The 24,143-nt window shown below is 52.9% G+C and overlaps 4 protein-coding genes across 4 annotated transcripts; 3 read left to right on the plus strand and 1 right to left on the minus strand.

Moving 5' to 3' along the window:
• Positions 1-589: 589 nt before the first annotated feature.
• Positions 590-1,579, minus strand: LOC128937045 (mas-related G-protein coupled receptor member X1-like). The gene is made up of 2 exons (XM_054276402.1): positions 1,233-1,579; positions 590-1,193 (listed from the first exon to the last, which is right to left on the minus strand). The coding sequence occupies exons 1-2, from the start codon at positions 1,577-1,579 to the stop codon at positions 590-592; spliced, it is 951 nt and encodes a 316-aa protein (XP_054132377.1).
• A 2,002-nt stretch (positions 1,580-3,581) lies between these two features.
• LOC128937046 (mas-related G-protein coupled receptor member X1-like) lies at positions 3,582-4,571 on the plus strand. The gene is made up of 2 exons (XM_054276403.1): positions 3,582-3,928; positions 3,968-4,571. Exons 1-2 carry the CDS (start codon positions 3,582-3,584, stop codon positions 4,569-4,571), a joined length of 951 nt encoding a protein of 316 aa, XP_054132378.1.
• A 2,467-nt stretch (positions 4,572-7,038) lies between these two features.
• Positions 7,039-10,388, plus strand: LOC128937047 (uncharacterized). Its single transcript, XM_054276404.1, has 4 exons — positions 7,039-7,920; positions 8,662-8,690; positions 9,603-9,802; positions 9,952-10,388. The coding sequence occupies exons 1-4, from the start codon at positions 7,039-7,041 to the stop codon at positions 10,386-10,388; spliced, it is 1,548 nt and encodes a 515-aa protein (XP_054132379.1).
• A 5,743-nt stretch (positions 10,389-16,131) lies between these two features.
• On the plus strand, positions 16,132-17,049 carry LOC128936962 (mas-related G-protein coupled receptor member D-like). The gene is given in 1 exon segment (XM_054276274.1): positions 16,132-17,049. A coding segment is annotated over 1 exon segment (918 nt).
• The last annotated feature ends 7,094 nt before the right edge of the window (positions 17,050-24,143 follow it).

Consider the following 24,143-nt stretch of genomic DNA (forward strand, 5'->3'; position numbering starts at 1 on the left):
TAATTCTGGATGGTTTTTGGTATAACACTGCTGTGCTTAGGTGAATAACTTTTCCTCCAATAATTCCAGAGGGAGTGGGACCAGCCCCTGTGTGACTGACCCAAGTGCTTATGGGGATTTAGCACACCAGGGATATCCTTCTTCATCTGTCCTGTCCAAGCAAATCCTTTGTCATTCTCCATCTTTATTTTTTAATTTCTACCATGCTTTCTTTTTTTTTTCTGTTTCTCTCCCATTCATTCTCTTGCTTAGTTTCCTTTTCTTCTTTGTTGTATTTTTTCCTTTTTTTTCTCTCTCTCCCCTTTTCTCCTTTCCCCCTTTCTCTCTTTTTTCTCTCCCTTTTCCCCAAATTATAATTTTCACCCATCTCTTGCCCCCTTACACTCCAAATCTCAACACCCCTTGCTCTGCCCATTTTTGCAGACTTTGCTTCATCAATAGAGTTTATTCCCTATGGATGGGGCAGCGAGGGCAGTTCCATGAAGAATAAACCCAGCTGGGGAACTGGACTGAGCTGGCTACATTGCTTGGAGTGCTCTTGTCTCCATACTTCTGGCTGTCTCTGAGGTGCCACATGTGCAGAAATGCCTCACAGAGCTGTCACCTCCACCACAGTGTCCCCAGGCCCGTGGCTCCCCTCGTCACTCCCGCCTTTCTCCTCAAACACCCTCCGCAGAGCCACTCTGACCGAGCGCTGGAAGCGGCGCCGCCGGCAGCTCCCCACCAGCACGTAAATCACCGGGTTGAGGGAGCAGTTCAGCAGTGCCAGGAACAAAGAGGGGTCTTCTGGGAATAAATCACCGGAATCTGGGAGATTGATGAAAACCTCCATGCAGAAAGGGATGCCAAAGGCAAAGAAGAGCAGGATGTTGAGCACGATGGCCACAAAGAGCTTCCCTGGCTGCCGCCTCCGGGAGCCACAGCGCAGCTTGAGGAACAGGAACAGGTTGGAAACCAACATCATGAGGGAAAAAACCACGCAAATGGCCAGGGCTACACCTGCAATGACGGTCCCAGAGTCCTCAGTGTAGGTGGAGGTGAGGTAGAGGGAGGAAACAAAAGCCCCTGCCAGGGCCCAGAGGGCCCCGCTGACAGCGGCCGAGAGGTGCCGGGGGCGGTGGCAGCGGTACCAGATGGGGCACAGGACGGAGATGCAGCGCTCCACGCTGAGGGCTGCCAGCAGCCCCAGGCTGCTCAGGTCAAACACGTGGCACGGGAACCCAAGGACAAACACAAAACGCTGATAGTGATGAATAAAAGGAAACAAAGATGTGCAGAATGCTGCTAAGGACAGAAAAGCCAACAGAAGCAGGAGAAACAGGAGGAGCAGGGAGAAGTCTGCAACAGCCAGATTTAGGATGTAGACAGTGAAAGGGCTCTGCTTTGTGTGCAAGCCCAGGAACCACAAGACCACCCCATTCCCTGCCAGCCCACAGAGGGAGATCCCCAGGCACACCCCTGCAAAGGCAATCAGGCTGGAGGGAATGCGGGAGCATTCTGATCTGATATATTCCTCCCAGTCCAGAGATCCATAAAGTGTATTGTTCAGGGTGAGGTTTGTTGTGCTGTTCTCCTCCATGGTGAATGATCCTGCTCCCAGCAGCTGCCTTCTCCCTTTCCCACCACCTCCTAGGGAGAGATGGGGAACCAGAGGGAAATAAGGGACATCAGCACTCCCAGTATTTCCCAACTGTCCACACAGCCCCACGCCAGCCCCAGGAAGAACCCCCACCCCTGCAGTGCCCAGGACTGGCTCCCAGCCCTCCAGCCCTGACTCTAGACAGGAATCTCCCACCAGGCCATCCCTCGACTCCTACCTCCCGTAGGAACACACTGACACAGCAGCACCAGGAGAAAGGATTTGGGATGGCTGCTGGAACCACTGGCTGTGCTTCAGTCTCGTGCCTCGTGCCTGGGTGCAGCCCTTGGCCCAGAGATCATATCCCATGGTCAGAGCTCCCCTCACAATCTCCCCACATCAGTGACAGCTTCCCCTCACATGTCCAGGGACACAGATCTTATCAGGAGGACGTGGCCATGTCACTGCCTTCCTCTGCCTCCCCCACAGTTCTTCATGAGGAGCTGCTCATCTGTTATGATCCCATTACTGCAGCACTCAGACTTTTGGATTTTAATCATTTACTGGATCTAAAGCAATGAAAATAGGAGGACAGCACAGATAATATCATGTCCCTTCAGGTGCTGGGAATCCTGGGTCAAAACCCTCCTCTGGTGAGGGCAGATCCTGTCCATGGAAGGGGTACTTCACTACGATCTGTTCAGCTGTTACTGGGTTTTCTGAACCCCTCAGAAATTCCAGACCTCATTAGATGCCAACAGAGCCCCTGAGCAGCAGCCATGGGGATGAGCACTGTCCTTGTGTCCACTTGCTGTGGGAAATCACCAGTGCCCAGACACGGGACTGCACGAGGGCTTTGCCCACAGCCTCTAATCCCAACCTGTCTGATCCCAATCATCAGCCTCATCACTCCTGCGGGGCATGTGTCTCCTCAGAGATTAGGTTTGTGGGGTACATGGTGCTGCCCAAGCGCTCTTATCTCCAAGTGGTTCCTGCCGCACAACCTCAGCCTTTCACAGCACGGGAACTGGCATTTATCTTCTGCCCCTCTTTCATGTGTTTTCTATCTCCTTTGGAGTTGGATCCTATGCTTGTCATCCCCAGAACTGATGGATGTGTTAATGCACAAGGTCCATGAGCTCTCCAGGGGGTCCAGCCTGGAGCTTCAGGATTTGGAGCTAGAGGAAGACTTGAAACAAGGAGAGAACTTAGGCTCAGCATCCATCCATGAGAGGGAGATGGAAGAAGGGGCAACTCCTGCAAGTTTCTCCCAGAAGGAAGTTGGAAGAAGTCTTTGAGCACGATTTACATGTCACTAGAGATACTGAGAAACTTGTGCTATGGCATGTCTGCACACCAGTGATTTCTCACTCCTGAAGGTCTATGGCTCATCTCTCTCACCCCTCTGCCATCCTCCATCCCTGGGAATGATTTATATCCCCTTCTGCATTGATGGATGGACCACCTGGCACACACAGCGAAAGGCAGAAGCCCCTTGCATGGTGGGATGACACTGGAGGGTGGCAGAGGAAGGGGGTGATGTGGCCACCTCCTCCTGATAAGATCTGTGTCCCTGGACATGTGAGGGGAAGCTGTCACTGATGTGGGGAGATTGTGAGGGGAGCTCTGACCATGGGATATGATCTCTGGGCCAAGGGCTGCACCCAGGCACGAGGCACGAGACTGAAGCACAGCCAGTGGTTCCAGCAGCCATCCCAAATCCTTTCTCCTGGTGCTGCTGTGTCAGTGCTGTTCCTACGGGAGGTAGGAGTCGAGGGATGGCCTGGTGGGAGATTCCTGTCTAGAGTCAGGGCTGGAGGGCTGGGAGCCAGTCCTGGGCACTGCAGGGGTGGGGGTTCTTCCTGGGGCTGGCGTGGGGCTGTGTGGACAGTTGGGAAATACTGGGAGTGCTGATGTCCCTTATTTCCCTCTGGTTCCCCATCTCTCCCTAGGAGGTGGTGGGAAAGGGAGAAGGCAGCTGCTGGGAGCAGGATCATTCACCATGGAGGAGAACAGCACAACAAACCTCACCCTGAACAATACACTTTATGGATCTCTGGACTGGGAGGAATATATCAGATCAGAATGCTCCCGCATTCCCTCCAGCCTGATTGCCTTTGCAGGGGTGTGCCTGGGGATCTCCCTCTGTGGGCTGGCAGGGAATGGGGTGGTCTTGTGGTTCCTGGGCTTGCACACAAAGCAGAGCCCTTTCACTGTCTACATCCTAAATCTGGCTGTTGCAGACTTCTCCCTGCTCCTCCTGTTTCTCCTGCTTCTGTTGGCTTTTCTGTCCTTAGCAGCATTCTGCACATCTTTGTTTCCTTTTATTCATCACTATCAGCGTTTTGTGTTTGTCCTTGGGTTCCCGTGCCACGTGTTTGACCTGAGCAGCCTGGGGCTGCTGGCAGCCCTCAGCGTGGAGTGCTGCATCTCCGTCCTGTGCCCCATCTGGTACCGCTGCCACCGCCCCCGGCACCTCTCGGCCGCTGTCAGCGGGGCCCTCTGGGCCCTGGCAGGGGCTTTTGTTTCCTCCCTCTACCTCACCTCCACCTACACTGAGGACTCTGGGACCGTCATTGCAGGTGTAGCCCTGGCCATTTGCGTGGTTTTTTCCCTCATGATGTTGGTTTCCAACCTGTTCCTGTTCCTCAAGCTGCGCTGTGGCTCCCGGAGGCGGCAGCCAGGGAAGCTCTTTGTGGCCATCGTGCTCAACGTCCTGCTCTTCTTTGCCTTTGGCATCCCTTTCTGCATGGAGGTTTTCATCAATCTCCCAGATTCCGGTGATTTATTCCCAGAAGACCCCTCTTTGTTCCTGGCACTGCTGAACTGCTCCCTCAACCCGGTGATTTACGTGCTGGTGGGGAGCTGCCGGCGGCGCCGCTTCCAGCGCTCGGTCAGAGTGGCTCTGCGGAGGGTGTTTGAGGAGAAAGGCGGGAGTGACGAGGGGAGCCACGGGCCTGGGGACACTGTGGTGGAGGTGACAGCTCTGTGAGGCACTTCTGCACATGTGGCACCTCAGAGACAGCCAGAAGTATTGGAGCACATGGCTCTGAGCTCAGTCCTGTTCCTGTATTCCCCATGAAATGACCCTCATTGCCTTGGCCCCAAGGAATCAACCCTGATGTACTGATCTTTTTAATTTTGTTGCTACCCTGAAATCAGGTTTGGATTTTTTTCTTTTGTTTCTTTTCAATGTGGTAACTCCTGCCCTAGATTTTACTGAATAAACAACATCAGGGATTTGCTGCAGAGCTTGTCCCTGGGAATCAGCATCAGAAACTGACTCATTTCCTTAGTTTTCTCCCATTTGAAAGCCTCTGGATTGTCTGTGAGGAGAGCAGGTACCTGTCTCACACCAGAGCTCTTCCTAAGGCTGATGCCTACAATGTCTGTAATGAGCCATCTTTTGACAGTTCCAAGAGCACCTCATTCCGTCTAGGAAAAGTAGTTTGTGTCAGGTTCCCCATAGCCACACTAATCCTGAAATCTTGTCTGTCAACAGGCTCAAATCTCCACCTTGCATTGCACAGGTGGATTTTTAGGACTCAGCAGGAATAAACCTATGATTTCTGCTTCTAATCTAATTTTGCCACTTGTATACCACAATTTCAGTGGTACTTCTCCTGCATCAGGCAGTTTCCAAGAGGATTAATGTAATAGTAAATTCTGTGAATGAGCTGGAGCTCAGGCACACAGCAGAGGGATGATTTAGGATGCCAGCAATGGCATTTCTTCTGAGAAGAGGCAAATCCATGCTGCTAGCCTGGCTTTAATCCTTAGAAAGTTGCAGGTTTCATCTGAGTCACCTTCTACACTCCCCTGGCAGTCAGACAGCAGCCTACAGTGAATTCCAAGGAATTCCTAGAAAGCTGAGGTGAGATGATTCCTACCCAGGCTGATATGTGCCTCAGGGATCTGGGATGCTCCTCCTGGAAACTGGCATGTGTGGGGGCCCTGGGGTCAGAACTGCCACCTCTCTTTCTGCTGACACCGTGTTTGTGTCCCCAGCTGTGGAATCTCACCAGACTAGTCCTATCAAGGGCAAACACTTCATGATCCAGGAGCTGGCAGAGCTCCAGAAGAGTTGGAGGGACTTTGGACAAGGGCGTGGAGTGACAGGACAAGGGGGAATGGCTTCCCACTGACAGAGGGTGGGGTTGTGGGAAGAAATCCTTCCCTGTGAGGGGGCTGAGGCCCTGGCACAGGTTACTCAGTGGGGTAGGGTCAGGTAAAAACAAACACAAGGGCTCCCAAGCCTGAGGAGGAAGAGGATGAGCCCTGATGAAGGGCTGGAAAGGGGATCACAGTACTGCAAAATCTTGTCCCTGATAGCTTTCATTGCATCATCAGGGGTATTGGCAGTAATCAGGGTGGGCTCTAAGTGCTACTGATGTGGCTGCAAGCAACTGAGTGCTGTCCTTCCTTTGGGCTCTGTAAGCCTGTGGAAGGATGACAAAAATGGGAATTCTTGTCTCAGTTGTGGCGCCTCGGGCCGAGGTTTTGGCAAAGATGTCAGAAATCTTCCCAGAATGGGAGCTGTTTCTGAGAAGCAGCCAGGTGCTTCAACAGCACTGCCAGCACAGACAGCACTCCAGTGCAACCAGTGCTACCTGTATCCCTCTGCTGCTGGAGGGACAGTGACCCTCAGGGAAGAGAAGCAAGGAGTGGTAGAAACCTGCTAAGAGAGGGAAAGCAGTCAGAGAATGGGACACTGCAGGGAAGGAATGTTTCTAATCAGAAGTAAATGAGGAGCCATTTGCAAAATATTTCATTTGGAGCTTTTGGCAAAAGCCAATTCCTTTGTGTCAAAGAAAACACATTCGAGATAAATAACTATGAGGGAGTGGAGCTCTGACGTAGACAAAGTTGCAAAGAACTTCCAACTGCCCTATGACCCCACCAAGCCTTGCAACCAGCACTGCGACAGGGAACACAGATCAGCTGGGGAGAGAGGAATGGGGAGCTCCTGGTGACCTGGGCACTTTCTCCTTCATGTCCCTGACCTGGCAGGAGCCGCTTTAGGACATGGATCCCAAAGGAGCAAGAGGGACCAGGAAGCGCCGCTGATCTGCACAGACCCCTTTGCCTGCTGCTGCCCCACAGGGAACAGGTCAGTGGAATGTTTGCCTTCCTCCCTACCCCACCTTCCTCTCCTGCAGCAGTTGCTCTGTTCCTGACACCCTCTACCGGTGACTGCAGTGCCTCACCCAGGCCCCCATCCTCTGCCCTGTGCTTCCCCTCTGCATCTCGTGCTGAACATCCCAATCCTTCCATTTCCTTCTCCCAAACCAAAATTTCCACCACCCTCCTCCTCTCCCCTTCTTCCCACTGAATCATTCCCACTGCAGGGAGCTGCTCAGGAGCCACATGGTCCATCCCTGCATTGTCCAAGCACTGACTGCCCAGCCACTCTGACCACAGCCAGGGGCCACATCCCACTGCCTGCCCAGCGTCCATCCATGGAGGTGACCACTGTGTTCCCATCTCCTGCCTCACCCACCGAAGGAGATGATCTCTGTGAGACAGATGTCACCGATGTGGCCATACACAGTGTGACACTGCTCATTTGCCTCTGTGGGCTGGCTGGGAACGGGGCTGTCATCGGCCTCCTCAACCTGAAAAGTGTCAACTATGGCATCTTTGACCTGGCTCTTGCCGACTTCCTCTTCCTTCTCTTCACAGTCCCTTCCACCTTCCTCTTCCTGGTGGAGGATGGGTCCTGCTCTCCTATTGTGCCCATGCTGTACCTGCGTTTCCTTCTGCAGCTGTCAGTGGTCTCCTACTACTGGGGGCTGTTCCGGCTGACAGCCCACAGCCTAGGAAAGGACGTGGCCTCACTCTGCAAGCTCTGCTGCTGCTGCCAACTTCCCGAGCGCCTGACATGGGTGGTGTGGAGAGCCAAATACTGGGTCTTTTTTGCTCTTTTCACTATCATTCCTGCAGTGACATTCTTGTGCCCATCACACGAGCAGGAGCACTGCCGGGCAGCTCTCATCTCCATGTACACCATCATCCTGCTCCTCTTTGTTGCACCCGTGGTGATTTACCGCACAATCGTCCTCATTAAGGCCCAGCAACGCTCCCAGCAGCAGCAGCCCAAGAGGCGCAACATTGTTATCATCATCATTGTGCTCTTCACTCTCCTTCTCATCATCTGCAATTTCCTGCAGGAGGTCGGTTACATCACTGTGTCCTCCCAGGTTGTTTTCCTGCTCACCTGCATCCACAGCACCATCAAACCCTTCATCTACTTCTTGGCAGGAAGGTGCTGGAGGCCCTGCTCTGTGCAGTCCCTCCAGCTCACCCTCAACAGTGTCTTTGAGGAGCAGAAAGAAAAAACTGTATGCGGAAATGATGCCCCCAGCCTGTTGATCCATTCCTGCTCTGCTGAAGGACCCCAGGAGAGTGGCTGAAGGTTTCCTTGAGTTACCTGATGAATAAATATCCACAGGATCACCCTCCCTGTGGTGGTGTATTCCTGCAGGAGAAGGGAGCAGGAGCATTGCCTTGGGTGATTTTTGTGGGATGCTCTGCAGGGAGCACATTGCAGCATGGCTTTCCTGCTCCCTCCTGGATCCACATGGCTCCAAGCAGTGCAGCTGGGCTCAGTGCTGTTCCCCAGCTCTATTCCCCATGGAATGACCCTCATGGCCTCGGCCCAGGGAATGAACTCCATCTCCTTTGGCTCAGCAGATGAGTTTCATGGTGTTCTCATCAGGGAGCTCTTGCCTGCAAAGAATGGGACACCTTAATCCATGGGGACACACCCAGCACGGGGTGGCAGTGATTTCCCAAATCTCTGCGGGGCAGGAGAGGGGTTGGGATCACTGGGAGCATCCTTCTCTTCTGTCTTTTTTAAGCTTTGTAGTTTTTCTAATACGAGTACTGTGTTCATGTTGAGAGTTGTAATGACCATTGTGGGCAGTCAAAGCCCTGCACAAGCTCCGGGAAGGCGGGACGGAGGAGGAGCTGTGTTGGAAAAGCGGAATGTGTCTGAATGTGGGCGTTGGATTACCGGGGGGGGGGGGGGGGGGGGGGGTGTGTTACCAAGCGGGTACAAAGCCTGTTTCTGTTTTGGGCAGTGTGCCTCTGGCCGTACCTCTGGCTGCAAGTGAGCACCGAGCACTGTTCCTTTTACCTTGTCCCTTCTTGTAGTTCAATAAATTTTTAAAATTTTAAGAAGTGAGGCGTCGTTTCTCACAACAAAGAAAAAGAGCACTTGATTCGTAGGGAAAATGAATAAAAATCAACAACTCCGAGGCTGTGGAACTGTGTGGAAGCCAAAGATACAAAACCATTTCCGATTGCCCTGTGAGTGCACCTAGCCTTGCGAAACAACACCAGGACAGGGCACAGAGAGGAGCTCGCAGGACGGGAATGGGGAACTCCTGGTGACCTGGGCACTTTCTCCTTCATGTCCCTGACCTGCCAGGAGCCGCTTTAGGACATGGATCCCAAAGGAGCAAGAGGGACCAGGAAGCGCCGCTGATCTGCACAGACCCCTTTGCCTGCTGCTGCCCCACAGGGAACAGGTCAGTGGAATGTTTGCCTTCCTCCCTACCCCACCTTCCTCTCCTGCAGCAGCTGCTCTGTTCCTGACACTCTCTCCTGGTGACTGCAGTGCCCTCCCCAGGTCATCCATCCTCTGCTCTGCACTTCCCTTCCACATCCCCTGCAGAACAGCCCAAACCTCCCCCCTCCCTCTCATATCCCACCATTTCCACAGCTCTCCTCCCCTGCACATCTCACTCCTCCCCACTGAATCATTCCCACTGCAGGGAGCTGCTGAGGAGCCACATGGTCCATCCCTGCATTGTCCAAGCACTGACTGCCCAGCCACTCTGACCACAGCCAGGGGCCACATCCCACTGCCTGCCCAGCGTCCATCCATGGAGGTGACCACCGTGTCCCCATCTCCTGCCTCACCCACTGAAGGAGATGATCTGTGTGAGACGGATGTCACCAGCGTGGCCATACACAGTGTGACACTGCTTATCTGCCTGTGTGGGCTGGTTGGCAACAGGCCTGTCATCAGCCTCCTCAACCTGAACATCCCCAACTCTGGCTTCTTTGACCTGGCTGTTGCCAATTTCTTCTTCCTCCTCTTCACAGTCCCTTCCACCTTCCTCATCCTGGTGGAGGACGTGTCCTGCTCTCCTATTGTGCCCATGCTGTACCTGCGTTTCCTTCTGCAGCTGTCAGTGGTCTCCTACTACTGGAGCTGTTCCGGCTGATGCTCAACAGCAATGTTCTGTATGTGTACAAGGTCTGAAAGCTCTACTGGCACTACGACCTTCCTGAGAGGCTGGTGTAGGTGGCAGAGAGTGTGCAATCTTGTGCCTTCTTTGCTCTCTTTGCTGACATTCCTGCAGTGACATTCCTGTGCCCATCACACGAGCGGGCGCACTGCCGTGTTCCTCTCATCTCCACGTACACCCTCATCCTGCTCCTCTTTGTTGCACCTCTGCTTGTTTCCAGCACAGTTGATTTCATTAAGGCCAAGTGGGGCTCCAGGCAGCAGCAGCCCAAGAGGCGCGACATCGTTATCATCATCACTGTGCTCCTCACTCCCCTCCTCAGTTTTTGCAATTTCCTGCAGCAGCTCGGTTACATCACTGTGCCCTCCCAGGTTGCTTTCCAACTCGCCTGCATCCACAGCAGCATCAAACCCTTCATCTACTTCTTGGCAGGGAGGTGCACAAGACCCTGCTGTGTAGGGTTGCTCAAGCTCTCCCTCCAGTGCGTCTTTGAAGAGCCAAAAGAAAAAACTGACCACAGCGATGATCATGCCATGGGCACAGTGTTCTGAGCCTTTTGATCCCTTCCACTGCTCTGCTGAAGGACTTTAACACAGAGGCCGAAGGTTTCCTTGATTCACCTGATGAATAAATATCCACAGTATCACCCTCCTTGTGGTGCTGTATTCCTGCAGGAGAAGGGAGCAGGGGCATTGCCTTGGGTGATTTTTGTGGGATGCTCTGCAGGGAGCACATTGCAGCATGGCTTTCCTCCTCCCTCCTGGATCCACATGGCTCCAAAGCAGTGCAGCTGGGCTCAGTGCTGTTCCCCAGCTCTATTCCCCAGTGCACCTGGGCTCAGTGCTGTTCCCCAGCTCTATGGCCTCAGCCCCAGGGAATGAACTCCATCTCCTTTGGTTCAGCAGATGAGTTCCATGGTGTTTTCATCAGGGAGCTCTTGCCTGCAGAGAATGGGACACCTTAATCCCTGGGGACACACCCATCATGGAGTGGCAGTGATTTCCCAAATCCCTGCAGGGCTGGTGCCTCTGGATGGCTGGAGAGGGGTTGGGATCACAAGGAGCATCCTTCCCCTTCTGTCCAGCAGAGCCGGCCCTGCATTCCCAGCTGATGGGAAGGGACACCAGGTAGGGCTGCAGAGCTGGGGAGGGACAGCAACATTCCCTTATCCTTCCAGTGGGAATGTCTCACATTCTTGAATTCCAGAATTGAATCCTTCTGAGTAAAGTGCAGGGTCAACAGTGAACTCCACTGATCCTCTGTGCCTGTATCCAAAAAGTACATGGAATATGGAAATTCCCATCATCAGAGGCTCGGACCATTGAATTGCACAGAAATTAGGGGGTTATGCTGCTCTTCTGCACAATGGGGCCATCCATCCTCTGGTTCCCCAGCATCAGTGTCCAGGGAAGCCCTTGAGCACCTCCATCCTGAACCTGGCCACCCTCAGGAGGAGCTGCACAGCCACTCTGCACAGCAGCTCCAGCCACAGCCCAGCCTCTCCTGATCTTCGTCATTCTGTAACTACCCCTACATGAAGTTTACATTCATACTTTTGTTTGCTTCTGTAGTAATTCCAGCTCCTGACTTTGTTGAATAAACAACATCCATGTTTAACTGCTGAGCCTGTCCCTGTTAAACAGTGTCCAAAATGGCTCATTTCCTTCTTTTATCCCATTCTAAAGCCTCTGGCTGGTCTGGGAGCAGGGCAGATCCCTGTCTCATACCAGAGCCCTTCCTAAGGCACTGCAGTGGTTGGGATGATGTTGGCAGTGCCAAGAGCTCCTGATTCCTGCTGGGAGAGACCTGGGCAGCAGCCACATCTCTTGCTCAGGGGGAAGTTGTCCCTCCTTTTCCCACTGCCTTAAGTCCAGGGGAAACCAACGTGCCACTGCTTCTGGAAAGGGAAGTGAGAGTGAAAGCTGTGGGTGGTGAGTCAGACTTTGGAGACACATGTGAGGATGAACATATAAGGAGCATTTATTAACAGAGTTGGTAATAATTAACAGAAAAGACAGACTGACATCTGAGAGGGTTTTTCTCTCCCTGACTCCCATTTCCTGTCCATTGGAAAGACAAAACTTTCCAAGGTATAACCTCTTGTCCATGGAAGAACAACTCAGCCAGGGCATCCCTCTCAAGGCAATTTCCCCTGCTGCACACAGCACCAGCCTGACAGAGCTCAAGGAGCACTTGGACAATGCTCTCAGGCACAGGCTGGGATTGTTGAGATGTCCTGGGCAGGGTGAGGAGTTCAACTCCATGAACCTTGTTGCTGCCTTCCAACTCTGGATATTTTATGGTTCTATTTTATGCTGACTATCTTGCATGATGATTCCACCTGATGACGACTCCCCTGTGTTGTCCCTATGCCCTGGCTCTGGCACTAAAGCCTCAAAAGCCCTCTGCAAGGCAACACTACCAGAGGGGGTGAATTCTTTGCACAGCTCCCAGCCAGGCAGTCAATCAGAGGGAGGGCACTGCTCTGGGCACAGGTGAGCAGGAGAGAGGGGCTGGGGGCAAAGACAGAGAAGTCAAACGCCCTCAGCAAGAGCCAGTGCCCAACATCAGCAGTGAAGAAGGGGAAGGAGATGACAGGAGCAGCAGGAGCAGGGCACAGAGCTTCCCTGGGAGCTGTTTCCATGAGCAGCACAGGAGCCTGGCCAGCAGGGCCAGAGCAGAACAGGGCAGGCTGAGCACTGAGAAGGGGCAGCTCAGCACCAAGGCCATGGGCACCAAAGGGCAGCAATGGAGGGTGGCAGTGAGCAGCAAGGAGAGCAGCCAGAGCAGGGCACACAGGAGCACCGGGAAGCACTGGGAGCAGGGGCAGGGCCAGCAGGACACGGGAGGACAAACAGAGCTGTGACAGCACTGAGGGCTGTCAGAGAGGAGACAGCAGCAGTGAAAGCCAAGAGGATGGGGACCTTCAGCCCAGCTGGCACAGCCCACGAGCCCAGCTGGTGGCAGAAGCTCTCTGGGACAGAAAATATCCCCAGGGTGATGGTGATGGAGAGCAGGAAGGTGGAGGCAGCCATGGCCAGGCTGAGCACACAGGGGGTGATGGGGTTCCTGTGGATGCAGAAGCTGAGGAGCCAGAGCACAGCCCCATTCCCACCATCCCACACAGGCACAGCAGCAGCAGCAGCAGCAGCGGGACAGGCACTTTGCTCCACTGCCTGCTGTCACACTGGCTCCAGTTGTCGTGGCTCTCCTCATTCCAGCTCCCCTGGGATGCCTTCCCACCGGGCTGGCTCCAGCAGGCAGGGCTGGCTCCCTCCGTGCCAGGGGACAAAGTGCTCATGGGGACACCTCTGCTGCTTCTCCTGCCCTCACACAGCTGCAGGGCTGACAAACAGACACACCAGAGCAACGCTGCTGTCCCCCAAACGTGGCTTTTCCCATCTTTTCCTACCCACAGCTTCCATGTGGAGCAGCACAGGGAAGGGTGAGGGACAGGACAGATGGCAAGGAGGATGTGGGAGCCTGGTCCTGTGTGTCTGGCCAAAAGGCCAGCGAGATACCTCCTTCCTGGCTGTGGACAGGACACAGCTGGAGCAGGAAAACAATTGGAGAAGGAGAGGATTGCCCATGGAGATATCAGAGAGCAAATGGCTTTGGCATGGATCTGAGCTGGACTCTCAGGTGTCAGTTGATATCACTGAGCTGCTGCGTTCCTTCAGCAGGACACTCATTTCAATATTCCCTCCCTTTTCCCACAGTGTTTATAGGTCTTAATTCCCTACAGACCTCAGTTCTGCCCCCAAAATCAATAACCAGGTTCCACCCAATGAGGGGGCCCTGACGAAGGTGGAAGAGAAGAGTCTGACCTGGTTTCCTCTGGCAGCCTGGAGAACTTGCCCGCAGTGCACTGCCCTCAGCTGCCAGGCTCCAGCTGCTGTCCCTGGGCCGGGATCTGCAGGAGGTTCCCTGGAATGGTCCCTTGGGAAAGGGGAGCGCAGCCCGCGGGCTGAGCCCGAGCAGCGTCCGGCGCGGGCTCTGTCCCAGCTCCTGCCACAGCCCCTGCTCTCCGTGCTGCCTCGTGTTCTCCAGGGCTCTCACACACAGGCAGCTGCCTCAGAGCCTGCCACGGGCTCAGGGCTCTGCTCCTCAGCTGCTCTTCACTCTGCCTGGGAAATGAGCAACGGGAGAGAGCCCCAGCAACCACACCTGTGCCCAGAGCACTTGGGCTCCATCTCAGCTTCTCTTCGATTTTATAGCAACTTCAATCCAGAAATCTTATCTTTTGAACAGCCTGAACTTGCCCCCTCTCATTCTTGAGTTGGATCCTCAGGACCCTGCACTACAAATGTGCTGTTAAACTTTGATTTCTGATTCAAATGTAGTTTTGCCATGTGTATGCCACAATTTCAGAATTGCTTTACCTTTACCAGGCAGTTTTAAGAAGATTCATGCAATAATAAATTATGTGTGTGAGCTGGAGCACAAGAACACAGCACAGGGATGATTTAGGATGTCAGCAATGGCATTTCTTCCAAGAAGAGGCAAATCCATGCTGCTAGCCTGGCTTTAATCCTTAGAATGTTGCCGGTTGCCTCTGAGTCATCCTCTTCACTCCATTAGGAGTCAGACAGAAGCTTACAGTGAATTCCAAGGTATTCCTAGACAGCTGAGGTGAGATGATTCCTACCCAGGCTGACATGTGCCTCAGGGATCTGGGATGCTTCTCCTGGAAACTGCTGGCCCTGGGACCAGAACTGTCACATCTCTTCCCTGCTGAACCCGTGTTTGTGTCCCTAGCTATGGAATCTCACATCCCCTCACCAGCCCAATCCTTTCAAGGGCAAACACTTCACGATCCAGGAGCTGATGGGGCTCCAGGACAGTTGGAGAGGAACTTTGGACAAGGTCATGGAGTGACAGGACAAGGGGCAATGGCTTCCCACTGACAGAGGGTGGGGTCAGATTGGATATTGGGAAGAAATCCTTCCCTGTGAGGGTGCTGGGGCCCTGGCACAGGCAGCCCTGTGAGGCTGTGGCTGTCCCTGGATCCCTGAAAGTCCCCAAGGCCAGGCTGGATGGGGTTTGGAGCAATCTGGTATAGCGGCAGTTATCTCTGCTTGCAAAGGGACAGTCTGGGATCAGGTGTCACAAACGCCCCCAAGTGTTCCCAGGATTGAGGAGGAGCAGGAGCAGCTCTGGTGAAGGGCTGGCAGGGAGTTCACAGCACCCTGGTCCCTGATAGCTTTCACGGCATCATGAAGGGGATTGGCAGTAATTAGGGTGGGCTCCAAGTGCTGATAGCCTGGCTGCAAGCAACTGAGTGCTGTCCTTCCCTTGGGCTGTGTGAGCCTCATTGGAATGACAGGAATGGGAGTCCATGGCCCAGGGGTGATCCCATGAGCCCAGGAGAGGCTTTGGCAGTGGTTCTGGAGCTCTTCACAGAATGGGAGCAGTTTCTGACAAGCTGCCAGATGCTTCACCAGCAGTGCCAGCACTGCCAGCAGCATTCCAGTGCCACCAGCAACACCAGCATCCCTCTGCTGCTGGAGGGACAATGACCCCTCAGGGAAGAGAAATGAGGAATGGTAGAGAGAAGGCAGTTGGAGAATGGGTCATTCTGCAGGGAAGGAGTGTTTCTAATCAGAAGAAATAGAGGAGCCATTTGCAAAGTTCTTCATGTGGACTTTTGACAAAAGCCAATTCCTTTGTGGCCATAAAAAAACCAAAATAAACTAGATAAATAACTCTGAGGGAGTGGAGCTCTGATGCAGCTGAAGTTGTAAAACAACTTTCACCTGCCCTATGACCCCACCAGCCCCTGAGAAACAACACCAGGACAGGGCACAGAGAGGAGCCAGCAGGACGGGAATGGGGAGCTCCTGGTGACCTGGGCACTTTCTCCTTCATGTCCCTGACCTGCCAGGAGCCGCTTTAGGACATGGATCCCAAAGGAGCAAGAGGGACCAGGAAGGGCCGCTGATCTGCACAGACCCCTTTGCCTGCTGCTGCCCCACAGGGAACAGGTCAGTGGAATGTTTGCCTTCCTCCCTCCCCCACCTTCCTCTCCTGCAGCAGCTGCTCTGTTCCTGACACCCTCTCTGGGTGACCCCAGTGCCCTCCACAGCTCCCTCCTCCTCTGCCCTGAGCTTTACTTTCACATCCCCTGCAGAAGAGCCCAACCCTCCCACCTCAATCCTCCCCACTGAATCCTTCCCACTGCAGGGAGCTGCTGAGGAGCCACATGGTCCATCCCTGGATTCTCCAAGCACTGACTGCCCATCCACTCTGTCCACAGCCAGGGGCCACATCCCACTGCCTGCCCAGCGTCCATCCATGGAGGTGAGCACCGTGTCCCCATCTCCTGCCTCACCCACTGAAGGAGATGATCTGTGTGAGACAGATGTCACCAGCGTGGCCATACACAGTGTGACACTGCTCATCTGCCTCTGTGGGCTGGCTGGGAACGGGGCTGTGCTCTGGCTCCTTGGATCCCACTTTTTTTGCAGGAACAGCACCATCCTTTACATTCTCGTGCTGACTCTTCTGGACTTCCTCTTCCTCCTCATTCTGTTGCCCTCCCCTCTGCTCTTCCTGCTGGGGAATGTGTCCTGCTCTATCATCATGCCCTTGCAGTATGTGTAGTTGCTTTTCAGGGTGCCACTGGTGTCACACACCTTTTGTCTGTACACACTGACATGCATCAGCATCCTGAGGTGCCGCTCCATCCACTGCCCGCTCTGGCTCTGCTGCCAGCGTCCCCAACACCTGTCATGGCTGGTGCTTGTCCTGCTCATCACTTTCATCACTGTCTTTGCCACCATGATTTCTCTGTGTTTTGTCCAGCTATCTGAGCACTGCTGCGTGTCTCTCATCTCTGTGCACGCCTTCAGCCTTCTCCTCTGTGCTCCCGTCGTGCTCATTTCCAGCACAATCCTCTTCATTAAGGTCAAGCCTGGCTCCCATCAGCAGCAACCCAAGAGACTCAACATTGTTATCTGCCTCATTGTGCTCTTCACTCTGCCCCTCAGCCTCTGGAATTTACTGCAGTACCTCGGCTACACCATTGTGCCCTCCCAGGTTGTTTTCCTGTTCGCCTGCATCCACAGCACCATCAAACCCTTCATCTACTTCCTGGTGGGGAGGTGCTGGAGGCCCTGCTCTGTGGGGACTCTCCAGCTCTCCCTCCAGAGGGTCTTTGAGGAGACAGACACTGCCCACAGCCATGATCCTGCCATGGACACAGTGCTCTGAGCCTGTTGAATCTTCCCGCTGCACTACTGAGGGACTCTGGGACTGTGGCTGAGGAACTGCTTAATTCACCTGATGAATAAATATCTAAAGTGTCACCCTCCCTGTGCTGGTGCATCACCCAACCCCTTTCCAATGAGAGCAATGGCGGATTTGTCTTTACAAACATGCTGTGGGTCTGCTGGTAGATACAACTAGCACTGGGAGATAAAAGAAACAATGGGAAGGATTCCACTGATTGATGAATGGAAGAAGATATTTCCATTTACAAAGAAACTTTAGGTATGCTGATAAATGAAATTAGACATCAAAAGGTGAAAGAAAGAATGGGGCAGAAAAACCCCTAAATTGTGTAAGATTTAAAAATGCAAAGGGTGGGTTATACATTAGAGGGAAATCTTTAGTGTCAGGTGTATTGGGGAGTCTGTACCTCTCAAGTACCTGAGCCAGTGGGGAAAGAGAGAAGGGAAATGCGGCCAGGAAATTAGAAGAAAAAGGGAGGCTGTGCCCTCACAAAAATTGGAGAGATCCCAGGGGAATGCCTCATAGCCTCTACCTTTACTCAAATAAAGTCAAAGGACTCCTGAGTCTCCTGTTCATACATAAACCTCTGATGTTTGTGGATTAAATTTCCCAAAATCAGGCTGCACTGGGATCTCAGAAAGGCTCCTTAGGCCTCAGCCTTGAGGAGCAGCCCCTGGGCTCAGCTCCTGTGGCGCTGATCAGAAACACCCTCTGCTCCCAGCAACTGCTGCTGTCCAACCACCTCCTGGCCTTTTATCAACAGCCTTGCAAATTATTGTACTGCCCTGGATGCCACAGCATCCCTGCTCTGCCACTGTCCCAGGAAGCTGCCGGCCCCAAGTGTGGCCAGGCTGAACCATTGCTGTGAGTGCCGCCCATGCCTTGGGGCCCTGTGAGCAGCGGCCCCAAAGGAGAGCCTTGGAGCTCTGCTGGGCCCAGCAGCGCTGAGCAGAAGCTCCCTGGCACTGGGGCCTCTCCCAGCTGGGATCTCTCCCGGCTGCTGCCCTGGGCTGATCCCCGAACGCCGACGGCTCCTGGGCCCATCCCGCCAGGGCTCCAGGCCCAGCCCTTGGCCCAGGGAGGAGATGCAAAGGGATCCGCAGGGAGCATTTCACTGCCTGCCAGGGCAATTGCTCACAGGCACCTTGCACTCACTCTGCCTGCCTGGCTGGCTGTGTGCACACACGTCTGCATCTGCTGGGGCAAATGTGGCAGAAATGCTGCTCTCTCAGCTGTGTTAGTGCCTGAGACATCTCACTGGGGCAGGCCTGGAAGGAACTATCAGGCATTAATAGGGTTAAAAGCTGCTAAGTGATATTGCTCTTCTGAATTGATAAGTTTAAGGCGTAACTGAAGTACTGTTTGCGTGTGGCAAAGCATTTAAGCTATTTTCCTTTTAATCCTTACCCATGCTGTCCTTTTGTCATACGCCCTTGAATACACACAAACACACAAATAGGGATAGCACATTGGTTTGCTTAATAATAAACCTGTTTTTTACTGATTTCCTTGCTGGTGGTTTTGTGCCTTCAGAAATTCTTCCTCTGCCCTGGCATTGGCCTCTCCCTCAGCAGGCTCGGATGGTGCAGCTCCAAGGGGAGGAGGAGTCCGTGCTCCTCAGCACAGCCACCCCCTTCCAGGAGCAGGGTGACATCCGTGTTTGTCACCGTTGTCTCCACGGGGCATCAACCCCCTCCCTGTGGCTTCTCTGAGGTCTCTGAGCTGGGGCTGTTCAGCCTGGAGAAGGGAAGGCTTCAGGGAGACCTTAGAGCCCCTTCCAGGGCCTAAAGAGGCTCCAAGAACTGGAGAGGCGCGTTGGACAAAGGCCTGAAGTGACAGGACAAGGCAGAATGGCTTCCCACTGCCAGAGAACAGGGTTAGGGGGAATATTGGGAAGAAATTCCTCCCTGTGAGGGTAGAGAGGCCCTGGCACAGGTTCCCAGAGATGCTCTGGCCTCCCCATCCCTGGAGGTGTTCCAGGCCAGGCTGGATGGGGTTTGAAGCAGCCCAGTCTAGTGAAGGTGTCCCTGCTTGCAAAGGGTGAGATCAGGAAAAAACAACCACAAGTATTCCCAAGGCTGAGGAGGAGGAGGATGAGCTCTGGTGAAGGGTTGCAAGGGGCACCCCAGCACCCCAACATCTGGTCTCCAATAACTTTTATTGCACCATCAGGGGTACTGTCAGTAAGAAATGTGGGCTCTGATGCCGATAACCTGCTGCAAGCCTGTCGTGGTTTGGCACTGGCCAAACGCCAGGCACCCGTGAAAGCCGTTCACTCACCTTCTCCTGCTCTCAGCTGGGCAGAGGAGAGGGAAACAAAAATTAACAAAGGGCTCCTGAGTTGAGATGAGAACAGGGAGAAAAAAAACACTCCAAGAATAGAAAAAATGGAGTTTCAAATGTAATGATATTAAGAGGCATTTTTTAAAAAGAGAGGAATGAGGTACTGCCCTCTAGATATCAACCACAGGACACCTAAATCTTTCTGTGAAAAAGAATTTATGGTTCCCTTAACAGGAGAAACTAACTTCTTCCTGCCTCGCTCAGTCCTGAAGATGACGTCAGGATTATGAGGAAGTTGATGATGATCAGACAGAATCCTTTGTTTGAATGGAATTTATGCACCATGTATGAGATGTATGAATATGCAACAGGCTACTGCTTTTAAGGGTTAATCCTCTGTTAATATGTGTCCTTTTTCAGGCTTATTTTTCTCAGAAAGAGGACTGTCTGTAACTCTTTGTTTTTATTGTCCCAAAATATGCTAAATCCTAATTGTCCATGTTTTATTACTCTAATTATATTATTATTTTATAGCCATTTTATTACTATAAAACTTATAACATTTTAAAAACAAGTGATTGGTGTTTTTCACAGAAATGCTGGACGAACTGCTCCATGTGTTCCTCAGGAAATTTCTCCAGAAGGTCTTTGGTGGGCTAGAAGAAAACACTGCCAGCAGCAATGATTCCACCAGGGAATGATTTCAGTGATTCCATGGCAGTCTGAGCCTGTTGATCCCTTCCACTGCACTGATGAAGCACCCCGGGGCATTGGCTGAGGGTTTCCTTGAGTCACCTGATTAATAAATATCCACAGGGTCACTCTCCCACCTCAATTCCTGCAGGAGAGGGCAGCAGGGGCATTGCCAAGGGCCATGTGGGAGGGATGCTCTGTGGGGAGCACATTGGAGCATGGCTTTCCCTCCTCTCTTACACCTCCCAGAACACTTAAAACCCACTTTCCGGAAAGGGATCCTTCTCAACACGGCTGTGACCCCAGAATTCCCCCTGGCACCTGGTTCCTGCATCCCACTGAGGTCTGATATCAATAAACAGCACCATGAACCCTGAGCTGCCTTTGCCCCCTCTGCCAGCGCTTCCCGGCTTCCTCTGGCTGCTGCTGCCAGCCGGGAATGTGGCTGGAGGGAGGGGACACAGCCATGGCTTGTGCTCCCTGCAGCAACCATGATCCCCAGTGCCCAGAGCTGGGCTGGCACGGACACGATGGCCCAGGGGCTCAGCATTCCCCACCCCGAGGGCTCTGTGAGTGTCACAGCAGAGATGTCCCTGCTCCCGGGTGCAGCGGGGCTGGCGGGCAGGGGGGGCAGCGTCCCCGGGGGTCTGGGCGTGTGGGAGGGAGCAGGAGGCGCCAGGAAGGATCTGGATGGTGCTGATCCCAAATGTCCTGATTGGAGAGCAGCAGAGCCTGACGGGCAGAGCTTCAACACGGGGAGCGGCCATGGGATGGGATGGGATGGGATGGGATGGGATGGGATGGGATGGCATGGCATGGCATGGCATGGCATGGCATGGCATGGCATGGCATGGCATGAGGACAGGAGATGGGACTTGGGAGTGATTCCAAAATCAGCCAGAATAAACTTTCCAACACAATGAGAAGCATTAGGAAGCAGATGACACACAGATGGATCTCTCCATATTTCTGTTTGGGGTGAGATTTTACAACAGGGTCTTTTTCCATCATAACCACACACTACAGGTAAAGTGTGTTTCTTATCTATTATATAAACATCACTTTCCTAGGGCTCATTTCCATGCATCCACCTTCTTCTCCTTTCCTGGCCCTGGAGGATCATTCAGAGGGGTCTGTGGTGGTTGCATTCACTGAGTGCTGAGATATTAAAGGTGACCTTGCCTTGAACTTTTCCTTTGGCCATGTGCTCTTGCTTTTTGTTACAGAACTTGCCCCAAAACCACTGCAGGCCTCCAAATCCATTTCTGCACTGGCTCCAGCCACATTTACCATCCTCTGTCCTGCTCTGGAGCACATTGGAGCTGGGCTTTCCTCCTGCCTCCTGGGTCTAAGAACCCTATGGCCGGGAGGAGCAGAGACACTGCCGGGGCTCCCTGGTGGAGCGGGGAAGGATCGGGGCTTTTCCGGGGCACAGGGGTCCCCAGGGATGGACTGGGGTGTTGCAGGCAGTTTTGAAGGGGTCAGGAGAGGCTCGGAGTGGGTTGGAGGGGGTCTGGATGCCGACAATCACAAATCTCCCCACTGGAGGAGAGCAGAGCCTGACAGGCCACACTCAGAGTGGGGGAACAGCTCCATCTGGGAAAGCTGTGGGATGTGATAGGATGGGGTGAGGATGGCGAGCGGGATGGGGATGGGGATGGGGATGGGGATGGTGAAAGGGATGGAGATGGGGATGGAAATGGGGATGGGGCTGGGGCTGGGGATGGGGAAAGGGATGGAGATGGGGATGGGGATGGGGAGCAGGGATGAGGATGGAATTGGGATAGCAGGGGGAAGCAGCTCAGCTGTGCTTCCTAGGCCCAGAGCATGTTTTTGCAATGACCTGAGAGCCCTTCCTGGAACAGAAGTTTTTTCTGAGAAGCACCCAGCTGCCTCACCCACAATGCCAGCACTGCAAGCAGCATTCCAGTGGCACCAGCATCCCTCTGCTGCTGGACGGACAATTACCCCTTGTCGGGGGATGGGTAGATATAAGTCCAATTGTGTCAGGAACCCACGTCTTTAAAAAAGAACCCACTAGGCCGCGGCAAAATGTCCAGTATGGACAACATTGTAAACAGACCAGTGAAGAGATTTTTGCTTTTATTTCCAGCACATCAGTCTCAGAATACAAAAAGGAGACATGACAGCTCACTGATCCACCCCAAAATGTCTCCTCCAAAATGTCCTCCTCAGGAGGGCTCATACAGCAATACATAAAATCATCTCAGTCTAGTTTCAGCCAATCAGATACAGAAAACACGTATTGACAAGCATTCTATCCAATCCCACAAAGTATACGTAATCGTAGCTAAAACAAAGACTGGTTCATAAGAGACAATGAACAGAGCTCTATTCATGCTAACCTTCTAAAGATATACATTAAATAACCTTGTTGCCATCCTAAAACCAATTCTGCAGAGACCTATTGTTATTTGTCACGTCTACTGCTTGGGAAACTTTTCTGCTTGCATGGGAAACTTTTCTGCTTGCATTTGCAATGCTAACAAAACTTCAGTCTGAGGCCTATACTTTTTAACCATTTCCTAAAAACCCTCTAACCTTATGGATTCCAACACCCCTCAGGGAAAAGAAACAAGGAATGGTAGAAACCTATTTAGAGAGGGCAGGCAGTTGCAGAATGGGACACTCTGCAGGGAAGAAATGTTTCTCATCAGGAGAGAAAGAGGAGCCAATCACAAAAATCTTCATTTAGAGCTTCTGACAAAAGCCACTTCCGCTTTGGAGAAAATAAACCACAAAAAAACCCCCCAAAAAATACCCACACCCAACATAAATAACTCAGAGGAACTGAATTTCTGTGGTAGACTAAGTTGCAATTTTCGATTCCCCCACACCCCCCATGACTCCACCAAGCCTTGGGAAGCCACACCAGAACAGGGCACAGACAGGAGCCAGCAGGTTGAGAATGCAGAGCTCCTGGTGACCTGGGCACTTTCTCCTTCATGTCCCTGACCTGGCAGGAGCCACTTTAGGACACGGATCCCAAAGGAGCAAGAGGGACCAGGAAGCGCCGCTGATCTGCACAGACCCCTTTGCCTGCTGCTGCCCCACAGGGAACAGGTCAGTGCAATGTTTGCCTTCCTCCCTACCCCACCTTCCTCTCCTGCAGCAGCTGCTCTGTTCCTGACACCCTCTCCCAGTGACCGCAGGGCCCTCCCCAGATCCTCTCTCTCCTCCTGTACATCCCGTCTCTATCCTAATGCTGAAATGGGCCAGAACAAACTTTCTAACACAATGCAAAGCATGAGGAAGCAGGAATTCTTGACCTGCACAGCACATAGAGGGATCTCTCCTTGTATTGTGTGTATGGTGAGATTTTACAACTGGGTATTAATCCATTAGAACCACATGTAGGCATTAAAAAGTATTTCTTATCTAACACACAAACACCATTTTCCTAGAACTCATTTCCATGCATCCAACTCCTCCTGCAAGTCCTTTTATGATCATGAAGGTTCATTCAGAGGGGTCTCTCTGGTGGTCATATTCAATTAATGCTGCCATATTAAAGGTGCCCTTGCCTTGAACTTTTCCTCTGGCCATGCACTGCTGCCTCTTGTTCCAGAATTTGCCCCAAAATCACTGCAGCTCTACTGATCTGTTTCTGCACGGGTTCCTGCCATGTTTGCCATCCTGTGTGCCAGCCTTTACATCCTGTGAGAAACAACCACCCACTTTTTAAAATTTTAAAGGTTTATTAACCCTTAACAAAAATTGCAACTAAAGGAGTAAATAAGGAGAAGCAGGCCTGGGAGCTTCCCTCATGGCTGCCCACCACGTGGCTGGCTGATCTTCAAGATGGATGCTTCACATTTGATACCCCTGGGGTTGCATCAGCTAAACCTGGCCCCTCCCAAAGTCTGTCAGTCAGCCCTCCTTTGTGTTTATTGCTGGAGCCTGCTTTCCTGCAGCTTGACTGGAGGGTCAGGTGTTCTCATGCTGCAACTCTTCCTCCCCCAGCAACAAGATTTTGTACAGCCCTTCTTTCCACCTGTCCTAGATGACTCAGGCTCTCTGATGGCAACAGTACAGAGGGGAGAGAAGGGGACTCTGGGGAGAACAGGGGACATCTA

The sequence above is a fragment of the Melozone crissalis genome, unplaced genomic scaffold, assembly GCF_028551555.1.
Source record: "Melozone crissalis strain CALT ecotype California unplaced genomic scaffold, PUWL_Pcris_2 ptg000018l_1, whole genome shotgun sequence".
NCBI lineage: Eukaryota > Metazoa > Chordata > Aves > Passeriformes > Passerellidae > Melozone > Melozone crissalis.